This window comes from Schistocerca serialis, chromosome 3 (assembly GCF_023864345.2).
Source record: "Schistocerca serialis cubense isolate TAMUIC-IGC-003099 chromosome 3, iqSchSeri2.2, whole genome shotgun sequence".
Taxonomy (NCBI): Eukaryota; Metazoa; Arthropoda; class Insecta; order Orthoptera; family Acrididae; genus Schistocerca; species Schistocerca serialis.
Genome location: NC_064640.1, coordinates 773,896,082 through 773,917,341, shown reverse-complemented (window position 1 = coordinate 773,917,341; position 21,260 = coordinate 773,896,082). Strand labels below are relative to the sequence as shown.

At 39.5% G+C, this 21,260-nt stretch overlaps 1 protein-coding gene across 2 annotated transcripts in view; it reads left to right on the top strand.

The window, feature by feature from the left end:
* Nucleotides 1–21,260, top strand: part of LOC126470618 (WASH complex subunit 1-like) — an 89,179-nt gene that overhangs the window by 59,064 nt on the left and 8,855 nt on the right. For both annotated transcript variants that reach the window (XM_050098575.1, XM_050098576.1), the window contains exons 7-8: nt 6,516–6,647; nt 11,063–11,179. In XM_050098575.1, the coding sequence (XP_049954532.1) occupies nt 6,516–6,647; nt 11,063–11,179 (249 nt within the window). The remainder of the gene's footprint in view (nt 1–6,515; nt 6,648–11,062; nt 11,180–21,260) is intronic.

Here is a 21,260-nt window from a genome sequence, read left to right as displayed (position 1 = left end):
AGCAATAACAGATGAAAATAAAATCTTTATGAATCCAAAAAAAAAAAATTCAACCCATAAGTTTTAGTAAATGCAGTCAACAATATAACAGAAGAATCAGCTCAATTTTTCAATGAACTCCTCAATAGAATAGGAGTGACCCTTGAGGAAACTCTTCAGTTTCAATTTGAAAGTGAGATTTTTGAATTATTGTGGTAGATTATTGAAAATGAATGCACCAGTATACTGCACACCTTTCTGCTAAAGAGTTAAGGAAGTCCGATCCAAATGCAGGTTGGATTTCTGCCGAGTATTAACTGAGTGAAAGCTGCTTATTCTTGGGAATAAGCTGATATTGTTAACAAGAAACGACCATAAAGAATATACACTCCTGGAAATGGAAAAAAGAACACATTGACACCGGTGTGTCAGACCCACCATACTTGCTCCGGACGCTGCGAGAGGGCTGTACAAGCAATGATCACACGCACGGCACAGCGGACACACCAGGAACCGCGGTGTTGGCCGTCGAATGGCGCTAGCTGCGCAGCATTTGTGCACCTTGCTCCGGACGCTGCGAGAGGGCTGTACAAGCAATGATCACACGCACGGCACAGCGGACACACCAGGAACCGCGGTGTTGGCCGTCGAATGGCGCTAGCTGCGCAGCATTTGTGCACCGCCGCCGTCAGTGTCAGCCAGTTTGCCGTGACATACGGAGCTCCATCGCAGTCTTTAACACTGGTAGCATGCGGCGACAGCGTGGACGTGAACCGTATGTGCAGTTGACGGACTTTGAGCGAGGGCGTATAGTGGGCATGCGGGAGGCCGGGTGGACGTACCACCGAATTGCTCAACACGTGGGGCGTGAGGTCTCCACAGTACATCGATGTTGTCGGCAGTGGTCGGCGGAAGGTGCACGTGCCCGTCGACCTGGGACCGGACCGCAGCGACGCACGGATGCACGCCAAGACCGTAGGATCCTACGCAGTGCCGTAGGGGACCGCACCGCCACTTCCCAGCAAATTAGGGACACTGTTGCTCCTGGGGTATCGGCGAGGACCATTCGCAACCGTCTCCATGAAGCTGGGCTACGGTCCCGCACACCGTTAGGCCGTCTTCCGCTCACGCCCCAACATCGTGCAGCCCGCCTCCAGTGGTGTCGCGACAGGCGTGAATGGAGGGACGAATGGAGACGTGTCGTCTTCAGCGATGAGAGTCGCTTCTGCCTTGGTGTCAATGATGGTCGTATGCGTGTTTGGCGCCGTGCAGGTGAGCGCCACAATCAGGACTGCATACGACCGAGGCACACAGGGCCAACTCCCGGCATCATGGTGTGGGGAGCGATCTCCTACACTGGCCGTACACCACTGGTGATCGTCGAGGGGACACTGAATAGTGCACGGTACATCCAAACCGTCATCGAACCCATCGTTCTACCATTCCTAGACCGGCAAGGGAACTTGCTGTTCCAACAGGACAATGCACGTCCGCATGTATCCCGTGCCACCCAACGTGCTCTAGAAGGTGTAAGTCAACTACCCTGGCCAGCAAGATCTCCGGATCTGTCCCCCATTGAGCATGTTTGGGACTGGATGAAGCGTCGTCTCACGCGGTCTGCACGTCCAGCACGAACGCTGGTCCAACTGAGGCGCCAGGTGGAAATGGCATGGCAAGCCGTTCCACAGGACTACATCCAGCATCTCTACGATCGTCTCCATGGGAGAATAGCAGCCTGCATTGCTGCGAAAGGTGGATATACACTGTACTAGTGCCGACATTGTGCATGCTCTGTTGCCTGTGTCTATGTGCCTGTGGTTCTGTCAGTGTGATCATGTGATGTATCTGACCCCAGGAATGTGTCAATAAAGTTTCCCCTTCCTGGGACAATGAATTCACGGTGTTCTTATTTCAATTTCCAGGAGTGTAGTATATTGAGAGGCCGATGTCAAAATACCCAGACTAGTGAACAGGGGTCAACAAGAGGTTTGTGAACTTGCACCACATATTGCCTGAACCGCCTGTTTCTGAGCCAAAAATATCCTTTCAGGATGGAAGGAGTTATCCCAAATTATAATACCATACGACATAAGCAAATGAAAATAAGCCAAGTAGACTAATTTTTGCGTCGAATGATCACTTACTTCAGATACCGTTCGAATAGTAAAAATGGCAGCATTAAGTCTTTTAACAAGATCCTGAAGGTGGGCTTTCCACGACGGTTCAGTTTCACTAATCAGATGGGCATTCTGTGAAATTTTAACGTCAGGTTTTGTTGAATTGTGTGTTAAAAACTGTGAAAACTGAGTCTTACTGTGATTCAGCATTAGTTTATTTTCTACAAGCCATGAACTTGTCATGAACTGCACTGTTTGAAATTGAGCCAATGTTGCACACAACATCCTTTACTACCAAGCTAGTGTCATCAGCAAACAGAAATATTTTAGAGTTACCCATAATACTAGAGGGCATATCTTTTGTATAAATAAGGAACAGGAGTGGCCCCAATACTGATGCTTGGGGCACCCCCCATTTGACCTTACCCCACATCACAGCCATTCTCAACACTGTGAATAATGACCTTTTGCTGTCTGTTGTTAAAGTAAGAGGTGAACCAATGTGAGCTACTCCCGTATTCTGTAATGGTCCAACTTCTGGAGCAATATTTTGTGATCAACACAAACAAACACCATAGTTAAATCAAAAAATATGCCTAGTGTTTGAAACCTTTTGTTTAACCCATCCAGTACCTCACAGAGAAAAGAGAATATAGCATTTTCAGTTTTTAAACCACTTCTTAAGCCGAACTGTGCATTTGGTAGCAAATTATGTGATATAAAGTAAGTTATCCTTACATGCACAGCCTTTTCAATAGCTTTAGCAAACACTGATGGCATAGAAATAGGTCTAAAATTGTCTACATTATCCCTTTCTCCCTTTTTATAAAATTGCTAAAGGAAAAATTACAAATATGGCTAAGTACTGGACTAACATGTGCAGCACAGTACTTGAATATTCTGCTATACACTCCATCATATCCCTGAGAGTCCTTAGTCTTCAGTGATTTAATTATTGGCTCAAACTCCCCCTTGTCTATATCACAGAGAAATATTTCAGACATCAAGGCATTTTCCAAGAGAGTTATATGATTCCTTGCAGTAAATTTTTATTTAATTCACCAGCAATGCTCAGAAAATGGTTGTTAAATACTGTACACATATCTGATTTATCACATAACTGACCATATGGTTTTAATTTTATCCTGTGAATTAGCTATTCTATTTTTGCACCCCTTCCTAATAACATTTTTAAGCACCTTACAATACTGTTTGTAATGGGCAACTGTAGCTTGATTGTGACCACTTCTAACATTTTGATATAATTCCTGCTTTGTTCTACATAATATCCTTATCCCACTGGTCAGCCACCCATGCTGCCTTTTAGTGCTGGTACCCCATTTGGAACATTCTAATGGAAAGCAACTCTCAAAGAGCATGAGAAATGTGTTAAGGAAAGAATTATATTTGTCTTCTATGTTATCTGCACTATAAACATCCTACCACTCTTGTTCCCTGATGAGTTCTAAACAACACTCTATTGCCATTGGAATAACTTTCCTACATAGTTCATAGTTATATGCGACATTTGTTTGAGCACAAAAGCCTTTTTATGTTAAAATCTGTGCATCATGGTCTGAAAAATGAGAAAAGGTGCCTCTCACTTCCAACATAGGCAGTACTGTATTGTGTTTTCTGGTTCAGGAAGATCTTGTGTGTGGGATCCATCAAAGTGAAGTGCTCAGTATTAACAATGTTAATGATTCATGTAGCATTTATACGCATTATTAGCATCTGAAAGTTTTACTAGTTATAGTGACATATTTTTAATAGAAATACACAAAGCCTACAAACACGTCCTAAGACCAAAGAATGAATGTATCGATGATCAAAGCCTTGCACTGCTCATTGAGGACGTAAGCATCTAATCTGACAGATCAGCTGCTCTGAACCTTACTCCAAGTGACTATTGGCACGGGATGCATTTGAAGGGCTATTTAACCATTAGGCAGTGCTTATATTTTGTGATTCTTTTCCCCCCTCAGAAATTTTGGCATATAGTCTATAGCAAAGTATATGCCAGTATATGTCATTAGTGCCAATTACACTGACCATCCCACTGCTTCTTGAGAACAAACTTGAAATGCTGGATCTGTTGTTTTGTCTATTAACATGTTTCTCAATTAGTATTGAGATAGAATCTGCTGCTTCTACATTAGGTTAGTGGAATATACCTTCTGCTAAAGACTACTGATGGATGAAACCTGAACCATCATCATCATGTTCGATCAATGTATTTAACAAAAATCCATAAACTTATGCTGTAATCTTGCATTCCATATGCAGTATACTTAAAGTTGTTGCTGATGGTCTCTTGGTTATATAAACAGTTTCGCCATCAACAACCTCTGTCACCAGTAAAAATTTGATGTCACAATCAACTGGAACTGATCATTCCAATACCTTGGAGACTGTTTAAAGCCATAAAGACTTTTGAAGAGTTTTCTTACCTTACTGATACCACCTCGAAATCCCATACACATTTCTTCCTTCAGCAGACCATTTAAAAATTCTGACTATTTCAGATTGTGCTAACTTGAAACATTCATTAGCCACAACAATTGACACTTTATATTATGTAATATAGAGTGAGTGACTGATGAACGTTTCATGATAGCTAATTCCTCCATGTTTACTGCAGGACTGTACAACTAATTGGCCTTTATAATGATAAATTTATCCATCAACATCTCATTTGACAAGAAACAAAATGAATGATTTTAGACTGCCTAAAACACTGCTGGTGCCTCTGTCGAAAGTCTCTGTAGAATTCTGCATCTAGTGTTCATTGTCGTCTTACACTGATAATTTCCAGTTACTATGACTTGATTGGGCCATAAAAGTTTTTCACTATCTTTTTCTGCAGTGTAAATAAGACCTTAACAGATAAACTCAAATGGAAAAAAGTAGGTACAGAAATAAGCATTGACTACACAAATACCAGCAAAATGAAAAGTATAGTGTAACATACTAACTTAGTGAAAGTTTGACAAAGTATTTGGTAAGTAATTATTGTATTACACTTTAACTTGCTATAAATAAATTTTATAAAGTGATGTTACTTTCACCCAATTGGGGCATCATCAGACTGTGTAAAAGTAGTTGGATATGTAACCCATCTGTCACAAAACTAAATAAAATGGAAAACGGATGCAATAGTAACTGGGTATGTAATCTACCCATCATAAAAGTATATAAAATGCAAGGTGGACCTTGAGCACACCAGCTTACTCACCATAGCAGTACAAAGTGGGGCCACACTTACAAAATGAACACAGTACAAGTTTATTTATAGCAAGTTAAAGTGTAATACATTACATTCTTGTAGCTTTGTTGCTTTTGATTTTGTGTTAGCATGTATTCCAGTGCTAAACTGTACATACACTGTTGGCCACCCAAAATGTAACATCCTGAAGGAAGTACCATTGCACCACTGCTTGTGATTACAGGCACATTGTGTGCATGGCAGTGATGGATTGTTCTGCCACATCACGAACTGTACCACAACAAATTTGGTGTATTGCGCAACAAGCAGCACATGTGCATTTCATTTGACGTTGTTTGCAGCAGAGCGTTCTGTCCGTAAGGTGTCCATTGCTGCATTTACCACTGAGCCAACACCATAGGCATTTGTGCCGGCAGTGGTACTATGAATGACAGACATGGACAACCAAATGGAATGACATTGTTTTTACTGACAAATCTGATTCTGCCTGCACCACCACAATGGTTGGATTAGCCTGGAGACACTGCGGTGAGAGACTGTTGAACTGCTGGCTTATGCATTGCCATACTGGCTCTGCACCTGGTGTTATGCTATTGGATTCCACTCCCGCACCACCCTAGCGTTGCCAGTATGCTAACCAGCCAGCCTTACATCTCTGAAGTGTTGGAGCCATTGTCCTCCCATACCTTTGGAGGCTGCCGACAGCCACATTGCATCGGTATAATGTGTGATCACATGTGGCACACAGTGTTAAAGACTTCTTCCTTACCCACTGGCTTGCACTGTTGCCTTGGCCTCCCTGTTCTCCCAGACTCTCGCTTAGTCTGGTCGACGATTGCGGGATGACTGGTCTGAGATACACCACCCACTGCTACACTGGATCAGCTTTGGTAATATGTGGAAGCAGACTGGATTACTATACCCCAAAAACACATCCAGAGCCTCTTCGATTCAGTGCTGAGGCCTGTAGCAGTGGTTACAGCCAGCAATGACGGCAACGCTCAATACTGATTTCATCATCTTCCTGATTTCACATGGGGCTGTATTTTCAATCATGTGCTCTTTGTACAACGTGTAAGCTCCCAAATTAATTTGGCAGTGATATCTAGGGTGGTTCTTGGTGCTGCATTTTGGATGGCCAGCAGTGTAGTTAAAGGTGACAATAGAAATGCACTTGAAATATGTTTTTCCAGCGTCCACCTCCCAAAGGTGACTCTGGTACTGATGTCAGAGCTAACTTGATGGAAGCTATCCGAAAAGCTGGAGGCTCAAAAAATCTCAGGTCTGTTAAAGACAGGAAGATTGAAGCCAAGAAGAAAAAGAATGTAAGTTTTTTTGTGTAACATAATGTAACTGAAGTGTGGTTATATAATTATTCTGCAGCTTTTACTGTAAAAATTCTTGGGGATTAATAATACTGCCAGATAAGAAGATACAAATAGTTTAAGTTCCTCAGTTGTACTTGGCTGTCATTATTGGTGACCATTTGGCTCTGCAAAAATAGTATATCATTACCTTGAGAAGTTGAGGTGTTCATTGAGGTGCCTACGAAAAATAATATATTTGTGTTGGAATTACATTGTCAGTATTATGTATGATTATTTTTGTGGATATACAGCCTTCTCACAGTAAATCATAGCAAGGGCAATATGGAGTATGGTAGCCTGGAAAAGAGCTACATAAGAGAGTTAACATTAAAAGTTTGATCCAACATATTACTGATGAACTTATCCTGAACTTCTACAATCAGCTTAAGTAAGTGAAAATCAGTTTCTGGGCAAGTATATGTACCTTTCAGGTGCATGAAAAGAGGAGCAGCAATCAGTATGGTTTGTGGGAGACATGGGAGGCCACCAATAAACATAAAATGATTCAGGAGTATCTGCTGACAATGACAGGCTATGTTTCATCGGTCATCACCACCAAAAACTTGGGGCAGCAAGGGTGGGGTGAGGGGGGGGGGGGGGGAAGTGGGGCAATTGGTACTTCAGATCCAGCACAAGTGAAGAGTGCAGCTATCCTTTTTCCATGTGGGTGCTGAATTTTGCATTGTTTGCGGATTCTGAAACTTCACCTGGAAAGGAGTGCATCATGTTAAGACAGGAAATGAGATGATATGATGGTTGACTGGAGACTTCCTTAAGTATGGAAATAAAAATAATCTTTGCTCCATCTTGATGCCATTGCTCTTATTTGTATTTTAATTTTTTCTTCAGTATCTGTGAGTTAAAGTTTCTGAAGTGTGTGGTCCACCTGACTCCGAGAGTCTAAGAAACTGATGTACTGTGTTCAAGCTATATGATGCACCTGAAAATCTGTTTCGTGTGACACCATGTTTGTAACAGTCATTGGTGATACTTTATTTACAGTTAAAACCCAGTTCAGTATTCATTACATGAGGATATATTTAGCTACCTTGTGAAAAGGATGGTACGTGTAACTTTTAATCATTCTACCTCACAAATTTAACCTTGGTGAAATGTGTTTGCAGTGAATTGCTCTCAGTTTCAAAGGTTCAGGGAGGGTTTGGAACTCTTAAAATTAAGGCACACTGCAGCAGCATCCAAAGGATGTGAAGCTCAGAGGCAAAATCAAAATGTCACAGCCATAGGCCACAGGGAGCAGTCTGTTTATTTCTGCACTACAAGACTTATGCTCAAACGTGACCTGACTTTAGGTGCTCAGTTATGGCCATAAAGGCCATTATATTTTAATATTGTCCATGTTGTCCACTTTGGGTTTTCAGAAAAATCCACTACAAACTGTATCTGCTCCTACCTTCTTCTTCTGGCCCATGGATTCAAACCTTCTGTTTACACCCTGCAATTTCCATATCTGCTTATGAAGATCATATTATTACTGCTCAATACCAATAGATTTAGTGTGTCATTATTTCATAACATCTACAAACTACTGTTAACCAGACTTCTTTCATGTATTAAAGACACAAGACTTATTTCATGCATTAGAGAGACCAATTACTTATTGGATGATTTAAAATTTCCACCTGTGTATCTCTACCTGGCAGGATAACCATGCATCTTAGTGCTTGTTTCTGGGTCAGGGAGGCACGCTGACTCCAGTTTGAATCCGTCCTACAGATTACCGATGAGGGCTGGTGTGCTGGCCAGACTGGATGTGATTTTCCCCACTAGGTGAAAATCTAGCTGGAACCTATATCGCGCCTCCTATACGCGTTTTGCAAGCATTTACAAGCCTTTCTCACACTCGCACAGAAATAACACTAGACGCAGACAGATGGGGTTTACTGATTTCATCCTGGGGGTGACTAGGATACTGATGATCTTAAATGTTTAGTCTCCTCAAAACCCATAACCTAAAGCAGTTGTACACATCCATTGTAAATGAAAGAATGAACAGTGTAGCACTGACTTATTATATTCTTAAATAACTTCCACACAAAACATGGGTTAACCGAATGTGGTTTTGCTTTTTAAGCAGATTGGACTTGTATTTGGGTGGATGGAGGCTCCAATCTTCATCCAGCCATTCTGGTTTAGGTTTTTTTGTGGTTTCCATAAATTATTTCAGGCAAATGCCTGGAGAGTTCCTATTATAAAACTATGACCAACTACCATAAATATCATGTTAGTCAATCCACTTGTATGACCAGGGATTTGAATAGCAACAATAATAATAATAATAATAATAATAATAATAATAATAATAAACACCAGCAGTTTTTTTTAACTACCAGATTTTACTTAAGTCTAGGCTGTCTTGTTAAGGAAACCTGATGTAGCACAAAGTCCATTACTGTTTTTCAAAGCCCCAACCACCTCTCATCTGAATGGTTGGACACCAGCACAGTACCTAGTCTATTGTGGAAGTGTTGTCACGTACCTGTAAGTTCGTAACATCCCTAACTATGCAGGCATCTCACTCTTGATTCCTGACAAGTGATCTCCTAGTGTGTGTTGTGGAGTATGCACCCACGTAATTTTGAGCTCCGGCGTTCCAAGCAATAGCTACCATGTCAGAAAGCTATTGTAATGGTGGGGAGACATGACACCAATGACAGTCTCCACTCATAGTGACTAGAAATTTAACTGATGATCTGCAATGAAACAATAAGTAGAGACATTACTAGTAGCTAAAATTAAGCAATAATGACAGTTATGAGGAATGTAGTGAGTACAATAGGAGAGACAACACAAATAAAAATAATTACATAGTTAATACAAATCTAAAATACTTTTTTCAGAGAATAAAAGATATTGCACTAGTTTAGTAGCAAACCGAGGCGGGCAACATTACGTTAACAATTTGGCTCACATACTTTCATGTTACATTGTTCACTTCTGTTAAGTTTATAACAATCATTTTGCCAGCTGCAGTCTTGCTGCATGTTTTTCCATGCTATTTCCACACATTCTTAAAGCCAAAACAGGATCTTGCACTGTTCAAAATCTTCAGGTGTTTGCATTGCAATTTCTTTCTGACACCTTGGTACATCAATCAGCACTGTTTGGTCTTTTTCTCCTTAGCTTGGGACAGACTGGCAATGGAGGATAGTGCTGTACTGGTCAGTTTACAGGAGACTGTTTACAATATGCTCCTTCATTTACCTGAGCTGAGAAAAGGAATTTAATCTTGATGAAGTATGACATGTTCACAGTGAAGTGATCCAGATGATTTAAATTGTAGTCTTTGTATCAGTCTATGATCAGAAGAGAGTTGTGTTTTTAATTAGATCTGATTACTAAATTTAATCAGTAATCAAATAAAATAACACTCTTGTAATCGGAGAGTAACAGAAATACTATAATTTCGTGAATGTAGTCAATGTACGGCCCACAGTGGTGGTGTATGAACAACAGTAAAATGTTCCCAATGTACGGCCCACAGTGGTGGTGTATGAACAACAGTAAAATGTTCCCAGTGTCTTCTTTCTTTTTGTATACCATCAGAGGTACACACACTAAAACCCCAGTTGTGATGCTGCTGCTGCTGCTGTACTGAAACTGTGACAGCAACTACCTTCACATAGCTAACCCCCGCCATTGAATTCTGAACTGTCCCGCTGTATTACAAGAGATGATGATCCAAAAAGCTACTGTCTATTAAATCGCAACAATGATGCAAGAATTATGTGATATCAGATACTGTGTCTGGAGGGGTTCACACACTAATACGCTTGTATTTCAGTGAGCAAGGGGATACACACAAATATAGCAGTTCTCAGTTAACTTCGTCAGGACGTTTTTTAATCTCCAGTCCTGCTACATGATTATTGTTGTTGATGTCTGACCAAAATTCACGTGAGTCAGTCATGCAGTTATTTTGGAACACTTTTCCTTCATAATTACCTGAATTTAATCTCATAGCATGAATTCTAGAACAAAAAAACAATTGTTGCAGTTCCCAGGGAACTTAATGTTTTTTTTTTTTTTTTTTTTTTTTTTTGGTTTTAAGTTCATCTATTGTTTTCATTTTTGATTTGTTTTACAGACAGACAAGTACAATAATTAAGATTGGTCCTGGTAGTAAATTAATGTGTATGTCATTCTCTTTTAAATCTCTGATTCATAATCATGGCTCTACTATCTCCGTGTCAACAATAAATAATTTCATGTTAGTTTATTTTCAAGGAAATGGAACTTTTGTGTTCACTGTGAAAGAAATGTGTTAATCCTCCTTGCCAATAAAAAATACTAATGTTGATGTGAGATCTTGTGTACTGTTTTCTAGAAACGATGTCACTGAGGTTTTTTTTTAGGAAGAGAAGCAGACTGGTGTGAGCAGCAGTGGTGGTGCTGGCAGCAAGCCACCTGATGTTGGTGGTGGTGGCGATTTCATGGCAGACCTGCATGCAAAATTAGCAATGCGAAGAAAGGTTTGTATTTACTTCAATGTTAGAGATTTTTTTTTCTTTTTTTCTAGCTAAGTTTTGTCCATTTATATGTATAGCTGAAGGCCTTAATGCATTGAGAAGTCTGGTGGAGGTCTTGCCCCAGCAGTGGATGTCAAATAGGTTATGGTAAAGTATGATGTGAGGATATTACTGTCTCAAAAGAAAAACAGTAACATATTGAGGAGCAGAATACATTAAAGTACTCCCGAGAAAGTAGAAATTACTTCGTAAATAATCTTTTTTTCTGTACTATAATGTCAAAAGGATAAATCAGGAAAACTTCCTTTGATAGATGTATAAAAGAACACTTTCAGTCTGGTAGTTTTTACAGCTATCTAAATTGTACAAGAATGCACAAAAAAGTGAAGCCAAAGAAACAGAAAATTACAGCACAATTTCCAAGCTGTCACCATACACAAAAATAATAAAATTAGGTTGTAAGTGAGGCTAATGAATTAAATTTGAAAAAAATTGGTAAAGGAGAATTTGATTTCAGAGATTTGGATGCAAACAAATTGTACTTTAGGCTATAGACAAGGTTGCTTATGCAGTTGGTATAATTGTAGGTCTGTTTGAGGCTGCTGACATGGTTGACCACATCTTATTACATATTTACAAAGCTGAAGGCACTGGGAGTTACGTGGATAGCTGCTGAGATCTCAGATTGTATGTGGGAAGCATAGTGTGTTTAAATATAAGTGTCTGCATCTAAAGTCCCAAATATACCGACAAAGTAGTTCCTGAGCTTAGTGTGTTAGTACCCATGCTGTTTTAATACAATCAATGACTCAACAAACACAATTATGCACAGAGAAAAATTATTTTTCAGGTGATAGCAATATAATAGTTTCAGATAAAATGTCAGACCACCTGGTACAGAAACCAAATAAAACACTATGGGATGTTTACAAATTATCAGTGTCCAATAGAGTGATCTTTAAAATGAAGAAGTCTGACACTTACAGCGCCTTAAAAAGAAGAGAAGGGCTTGCCCAAATTGAACACAAATGATAACTTGCAAATTGTGCATAAAACCCAACATTCTTAGAATTCGGATGATTGAATTAGGTTGAACTCACCACATGCTATTGTTATGCACAATGGAATGCCGAACAGGCAACAAATGACAATCTGGGCAGGACCACTGGCTCGCCCAAAAGGGTAATGACACTGAGGACCGAAAATCCGCACTGGGCAGGAATTACAACACTGCAAGTGACTTGATCCCGCTGAGCTTGATGTGAGTCAAGATGGGCAGCATAACGATGCCGCTGCACCGGAACCATCAAAGGTGACAACACAGTGACTTGGTGGGAGGCTTGGTCGCCAAGGATATCTTGCAGGACACCAGGGGCTGTTTACCATGCTAACCTAATTGGGACACCTGCAATTATCAGGAAGGATGTCGCTTGCTGCCGCCTTAAGCTCATGCGGTTTAGCAATTTGGACAACTTTAGTTAAAGACGGATCAGACATAGCCATGCCCAAGTCTGAACCTTGTGATCAGGAGCTAAATGGTTAATCATGTCCCAAATTAGGGAGTCTGATAAGAGGTAGCACATTTGGGGCACTCAGAATGACACTTGGCTGAGAGGCCCTGAAAATCAGCAATCCAGGCTGCATACAATTGCCGAGCTTCTTGCAGTCTTGGTTAAACTGCCACCGTGCCGCCACCACATGGGTTTGATGACTGAAATACTGCTTGAGCAACTGACAAAACTTGTCAAAGGTGAGTTTCTCAGTTGACAACTCCGTGTGAACCTGCACTGCTGGACAACAACAAGGCGGTCAACTGGATTGATGATACTCCTTATCTGGTAGCGCAGCAAGAACTGGTGCAGGTGATTCTCCCACCTTTCTGTAGACTCATTGAAACCAGCAAACAGCATTGGGGACAGAGAAACTGCCCAGTGGGAAGCTGCTGGTAAAGGCAGGGGCATGGAGCAAGTCCGCATTGTGGTTGATCAGCATCTGCATCTGCATCTGCTCCTGTTGCTGCTGCCACCGCTACTGCTGCTGTTGCTGCTCCTTGTTCTTCTGTAGGCATGACTGTTTTGCAAGCATTGCAGAAATGCCAAACCCATTGTAGTCCAAAATTAACACTATGAAAAGGGGGGGGGGGGAGGAGGGAGAGAAAAGAAAAGAGTCACATGAGTAAGGATGTCCTTCATCACCACTTTAGTGTTTGCACAGGTGTAACAATACTGCTAGTCTACACTGTTAGCAAATTTACTCACTGGCTGACAGTGACTCGATAGCAACCGGGAAACAGAACCCAATGAGGGAAAAGAGGAAAGAAACCATGGGAGTCAATCTATTAGAAGCCATGTATACACATGCATGGCACTAACTTTGCATATTACTGGCTAACAACTAAGCACAGGACACCATCGCTTGGCATGAAGTACAAGCTGAGGTCTGTGGTAGTTGAGCTCAGCATGAGCACTGGCACGCTCCGCTTACTGCCGCCCACAAGTAAACACTTGGATCAGGGTGTCTGCCCATAATACGCGACACAAGGGACCTGCATAATAGGTTTCTGAACTACTACTCTACTCATGCCAGCTCATCTGTCTCCATCACAATGTCTGCTGCTGGGGATATTAAACCACATTTTTTATGATGGCTGGTTATTTATTTTTTGAACTGAAGACATTTCTGCCTAATGTCTGCGAAACATAGAAAAACAAAAAGAAACCCTTTGTCTTCAAAATGTTGCTTATCCTATTTGAAATTTTACCTATAAAAGGTAAACTACACTATTTGCTTTTCAGTCTCTCTACATTGTTCACTGGGTGCAGTAGGGATCTTTCTCACTTCTTCATTTTTTTAATTGAGAATTTTGCCAATAATGTTGGATTCAAAATAATTATTTTTATTGTATTAGGTTCTTGTCCATAGTCTTCTAGGGACATGGTGGTTGAAAGGATACAGTGAATCATGTGGTGGAATGCTGCATGTTGTATGTTGAAAGGAAGCTGGCATGAATGTGTCGGTAAAGGAGTCTTTCTAGTAAATATTGAATTTATGGCTGTTGTTTTCTATTTTTAAGTTGATGTCTAGGAAATTAACAGTGGAATCCTGTAGCTACATACTGATGCTTATGTAGTATGCCACTGATTCACCTTTTCCAAGAACTTCTGGAGATGCCTAGTGGAACATTTCCACAGATAGATGACATTCATATGTTTATCCATAGTTTTTGTATATGCTGCTTAATGGATTTTAAAAATAAATACATATGTAAATGCATCAAAATTGTTAACAGAGATAATTTTTCTAGTTTAAGTCAATTATCAGTAGATTAAGAAGTTGACATGTTTATCTTTGTTTTGTTCCCATTTTTGGGATCAGTTGTGTACTAGAAAATGGGCATATACCTTGAAACCTAGGTCGTTCAGTAACAATAAAATTTGTGAAACAACATTAATAAAAACTGTTTCATTTAGTTAATATACTATACAAGGTTTCACCAAGAATCCAAAGTTGAATTGATTTAATAAAAATAAAATTTACATAACATAATAAGGAAACCATTTCTAATTGGAATGGCTGTAAATAATAATGATAATAATAATAATAATAATAATAATAATAGTTACAACTACTGGTTTATATAGGAGCACTCACTACACTAAATATACACACTAGGCAGAGATCAGAACCAACCAACACACAGAAGAAACCCACAAAACCAGCATGACAACACAGGCTACAGATCAGAATAGAAAAACTGAGAAAAGACATCGGACAGCTAACACAATTTATAAGAAATGTAATGTCAGAAAAAAAACGAAAAAGGTTAGGTAAAATCTCACAACAAGAAGCGATAGAACAATTAGATGAAAAGAAGCAGAAATTACAAGCATTGGCCAAATGACTTAGAAGATACAAAAAAAGTGAAAATAGAAGGAAACAAAACCAAACATTCAACACAAACCAAAAGAAATTTTACCAGACAATAGATAACACACACATTAAAATAGACAATCCACCAAACATAACAGACATGGAATACTTCTGGAGCAACATATGGTCAAACCCGGTACAACATAACAGGCAGGCACGTGGATACAAGCAGAAACAGACACATACAAGATGATACCACAAATGCCTGAAGTGATAATTTTGCAACATGAAGTCACCCAAGCAATTAATTCTACTCACAATTGGAAAGCCCCTGGAAAAGATAAAATAGCAAATTTCTGGCTAAAGAAGTTCACCTCAACACATTCACATCTAACTAAATTATTTAACAATATAATGGAAGGAAACATTCCACGTGGGAAAAATTATATATAAAAACAAAGATGAGGTGACTTACCGAACAAAAGCGCTGGCAGGTCGATAGACACACAAACAAACACAAACACACACACAAAATTCAAGCTTTCGCAACAAACTGTTGCCTCATCAGGAAAGAGGGAAGGAGAGGGGAAGACGAAAGGAAGTGGGTTTTAAGGGAGAGGGTAAGGAGTCATTCCAATCCTGGGAGCGGAAAGACTTACCTTAGGGGGAAAAAAGGACAGGTATACACTCGCACACACGCACATATCCATCCACACATACAGACACAAGCAGACATATTTAAAGACAAAGAGTTTGGGCAGAGATGTCAGTCGAGGCAGAAGTGTAGAGGCAAAGAAGTTGTTGAAAGACAGGTGAGGTATGAGTGGCGGCAACTTGAAATTAGCGGAGATTGAGGCCTGGCGGATGACGAGAAGAGAGGATATACTGAAGGGCAAGTCCTTCGTAACCTGTTAGTTCATCCCTATGAAATCCCCAAACCACCTTCCCTACCCTCTGGCTCCTATCCTTGTAACCGCCCCCGATGCAAAACCTGTCCCATGCACCCTCCCACCACCACCTACTCCAGTCCTGTAACCCGGAAGGTGTACACGATCAGAGGCAGAGCCACGTGTGAAAGCACCCACGTGATTTACCAACTGACCTGCCTACACTGTGATGCATTCTATGTGGGAATGACCAGCAACAAACTGTCCATTCGCATGAATGGACACAGGCAGACAGTGTTTGTTGGTAATGAGGATCACCCTGTGGCTAAACATGCCTTGGTGCACAGCCAGCACATCTTGGCACAGTGTTACACCGTCCGGGTTATCTGGATACTTCCCACCAACACCAACCTATCCCAACTCCGGAGATGGGAACTTGCCCTTCAGTATATCCTCTCTTCTCGTCATCCGCCAGGCCTCAATCTCCGCTAATTTCAAGTTGCCGCCACTCATACCTCACCTGTCTTTCAACAACTTCTTTGCCTCTACACTTCTGCCTCGACTGACATCTCTGCCCAAACTCTTTGTCTTTAAATATGTCTGCTTGTGTCTGTATGTGTGGATGGATATGTGCGTGTGTGCGGGTGTATACCTGTCCTTTTTTTCCCCCTAAGGTAAGTCTTTCCGCTCCCAGGATTGGAATGACTCCTTACCCTCTCCCTTAAAACCCACTTCCTTTCGTCTTCCCCTCTCCTTCCCTCTTTCCTGATGAGGCAACAGTTTGTTGCGAAAGCTTGAATTTTGTGTGTGTGTTTGTGTTTGTTTGTGTGTCTATCGACCTGCCAGCGCTTTTGTTCGGTAAGTCACCTCATCTTTGTTTTTATAAATTATTTAACAGTTACATTGCAGACCCATACACATTCTCTGATACCCTTACACATGGAATAACTTATCTGAAACCTAAAGATCAAGCAGACACAGCAAACCCAGCTAAATATCACCCCATAACATGCCTACCAACAATATACAAAATATTAACTTCAGTCATTACACAGAAATTAATGACACATACAACACAGAACAAAATTATAAATGAAGAACAAAAAGGCTGTTGCAAAGGAGCACGAGGATGTAAAGAGCAACTGATAATAGATGCAGAGGTGACATATCAAGCTAAAACTAAACAAAGGTCGCTACACTACGCATACATTGATTACCAAAAAGCTTTTGATAGTGTACCCCACTCATGGTTACTACAAATATTGGAAATATATAAAGTAGATCCTAAATTGATACAGTTCCTAAACATAGTAATGAAAAACTGGAAAACCACACTTAATATCCAAACAAATTCAAATAATATCACCTCACAGCCAATACAGATTAAGCGTGGAATATACCAAGGAGACTCATTAAGTCCTTTCTGGTTCTGCCTTGCTCTTAACCCACTATCCAACATGCTAAATAATACAAATTATGGATACAATATTACTGGAACATACCCACACAAAATCACACATCTGCTATACATGGATGATCTAAAACTACTGGCAGCAACAAATCAACAACTCAACCAATTACTAAAGATAACAGAAGGATTCAGCAATGATATAAATATGGCTTTTGGAACAGACAAATGTAAGAAAAATAGCATAGTCAAGGGAAAACACACTAAACAAGAAGATTACATATTGGATAACCACAGCAACTGCATAGAAGCGATGAAAAAACAGATGCCTATAAATATCTAGGATACAGACAAAAAATAGGAATAGATAATACAAATATTACAGAAGAACTAAAAGAAAAATATAGAAAAAGACTAACAAAAATACTGAAAACAGAATTGACAGCAAGAAACAAGACAAAAGCTATAAATACTTATGCTATACCAATATTGACCTACTCATTTGGAGTAGTGAAATGGAGTAACACAGACCTAGAAGCACTCAATACACTTACACGATCACAATGCCACAAATATAGAATACATCACATCATTCAGCAACAGAAAGATTCACATTAAGCAGAAAGGAAGGAGGAAGGGGATTTATCGACATAAAAAACCTACATTATGGACAGGTAGACAATTTAAGAAAATTCTTTCTAGAACGAGCAGAAACTAGCAAAATACACAAAGCAATCACTCATATAAATACCATCGGCTACACCACTGCAATTTCATAACCACTTTTACAACCCTTTAGATCACATAACATCAACAGATACGAGGAAAGTAAATTGGAAAAAGAAAACACTACATGGCAAGCACCCGTATCATCTAACACAGCCACACATCGATCAAGACGCATCCAACACATGGCTAAGAAAAGGCAATATATACAGTGAGACGGAAGGATTCATGATTGCAATACAGGATCAAACAATAAACACCAGATATTACAGCAATCATATTATTAAAGATCCCAATACCACAACAGATAAATGCAGACTTTGCAAACAACAAATAGAAACAGTAGATCACATCACAAGCGGGATGTACAATACCAGCAAATACAGAATACCCCAGAAGACATGACAATGTAGCAAAAATAATACATCAACAGCTTGCCTTACAACATAAACTTATAAAACAACACGTTCCCACATACAAGTATGCACCACAAAATGTACTGGAGAATGATGAATACAAATTATACTGGAACAGAACCATTATAACAGATAAAACACCACCACATAACAAACTTGACATCATACTCACCAATAAAAAGAAGAAATTAACACAACTAATTGAAATATCCATACCCAATACAGCAAATATACAGAAGAAAACAGGAGAAAAAATTGAAAAATACGTCCAACTGGCTGAGGAAGTCAAGGACATGTGGCATCAGGATAAAGTTGACATTATACCAATTATACTTTCAACTACAGGAGTCATACCATGCAATATCCACCAGTACATCAACGCAATACAGCTACATCCAAACTTATATATACAACTACAGAAATCTGTAATTATTGATACATGTTCAATTACCCGAAAGTTCCTAAACGCAATGTAACATATACCATACAGTTAAAAGGAAGTCACGCTTGATCAAGGTCCGCGTCACTTTTTCAATTTTTAACCAGACATAACATCTGAGACAAGAAAGAATAATAATAGTAGTAATAATAATAATAATAATAATAATAATAATAATAATAATAGTAATAGTAATAGTAATAATAATAATAATAGTAATAGTAATAATAATAATAATAGTAATAATAATAATAATTGGGATTGGGAAGTGCCTGGATAACATCAGGGTCTTCAAAAAACACAGGAGTTCGCAGAAAAATTAATGCAGCACTGGAAGACAGAACTATTTGTCAGAAATGAAAGTTGTGAACTAGACAGTTTTCAGTGGGCTCGTTGGCTCTACTGCTGTTTATCATCGCCTTGATCCCACTGTCAACTGTCTTACAGAAAAGAAACCTGGGCTGTCAAACAGTAAGAAATTATCCCATGTACTGTACATGGAAGACCTGAAGGTCTGTAGAAAATATGAAACTGAAATCCAGTGGTGACAAATACAGTTAGAATCTTCAGCAGTGACATTAGCAAGGAATTCACCTTAGATAAGTGCACCACACTAACATTACATTAGGGCAAAATCTCAGAAAGTGAAGACATCAAAATACCAAATAGGCAAACTGTGAAGTGGAATCAGCCAGAAGCCTACAAATACCTAGGCATTTTGAAGTTGTGCATCATTAAGTAGGTGCATGTAAAACATCTGATCAGAAAACAGTACACCGAAAGGGTCAGAAAAATTTTGAAAAGCAAACTGAATAGCAGCAATACCATCAAGGCAGTTTATACCAGGGCCATACCTATCATCAGATACACTGTAGGCATCGTGTGTTGGATGCAAAATGAGCTAGATAATTTGACAGTGTAACATTCCAGTTCTTAATAATCTCGTGAGGATAAAATTATTTATATCTTTTTTTCAATTTTTATATATTGTTTGCTTAAAGTTCTGCAAAAATCCTGTTGCAATTAACATTGCTATTATTAGCACATAATTTATGCTTCTCTAGTGTAAGCTGTTGTCGAGAATTGTTTTTTTCCATATCTGATTAATAAAAATTGCCCAGGTTCTATCTTTGGAATATGTTGATTTCTAACATGCAAGTCGTGGTTGTTAATTTTTTAAATGACAAGTTGAATTCTGTGAAAAATGTATTATGTACTCATTTTATTTAAATTCGTCTGATCTGCATTGTAACAAAATCTTGCACTCTATTTTGAAGCATCAAATTCAGAAACTAGCTGCCAAAGCTAACGTAGGCAGTAGGTTGACATTCTCTGATGAACACTCTCCAAACAACCCACATATAGTGAAAGCAGACAGTGTTCAGGGCAAAGGCACTTTGACAGTCAAAATGTAATCAGTAAATTGTCAAATTATTCATATCACCCGGATTTAGTGCCCTCCAGAGAACATCTCATGGCCAGATTATTCTACGAACAGAAAGCTGGCTGAAACCTGAGGCAGAAAGCCCTGAGATATTTATCGACTCAAAGAATATATATCTCAAAGACAGATTAGATGCCATAGTAGTGGGTATGTTCGTTGGAGTTGACAAAAATATTCTCTTTACTGAGGTTGAATCCAAGTGTGTCAGTGAAGTTATCTGGTAGCATGTAACAGGTCTAGATGAAATCAAGTTAATTGCTGGATGGTTTTAATGGGCCCCAATACCGCTCTGATGATTTTGGAATCGTTGACAGAGAGTCTACCGTCAGTAGTGCAGAAATACCCAGATAATGCAATATTATTGTTCGCGTCATGTAAGAAGGCGGCCCAATTTTCAGCAGTTCTGCACATCCCCCTCCACTAGCCACTGGCAGCCAATAATATTCATTCTCTTTCCGAGCGTCTAGCGGAGAGTTACAGCCAGAGAATGAGAATCTCACTTCTACATGTTGTACCGTTGCCATACTACATGACAACTGAATTATTCATTCAACTGTAATTTTGTTTTTTGTTTCCTTTTTTCCCTTGCAGCAATATAGCTGTGTATTTGTATCTGTAAATGTTTAAGTGCAATTAAAAAGAAAACCAGGTGGCGGCAATAAATGTGAAGTGCTTCACAAGCAGGTGAAGGGGATTATTTACCATATTTATAACTTTTCAAACGTGAATTTGAAAGCAGGTCTCCTACTTTCAATATTTGAAAACTTAAGAACAGACTCCTGAACCATGTGGTGTCAGCAAGAGAACTGTAAACGAAAGTGTCAAAGCTGTAGCAACCATAGAAAAAGTTGGTTTTATATCGCCTGAAAAGCATCAAAATCACAAGGAACCTGG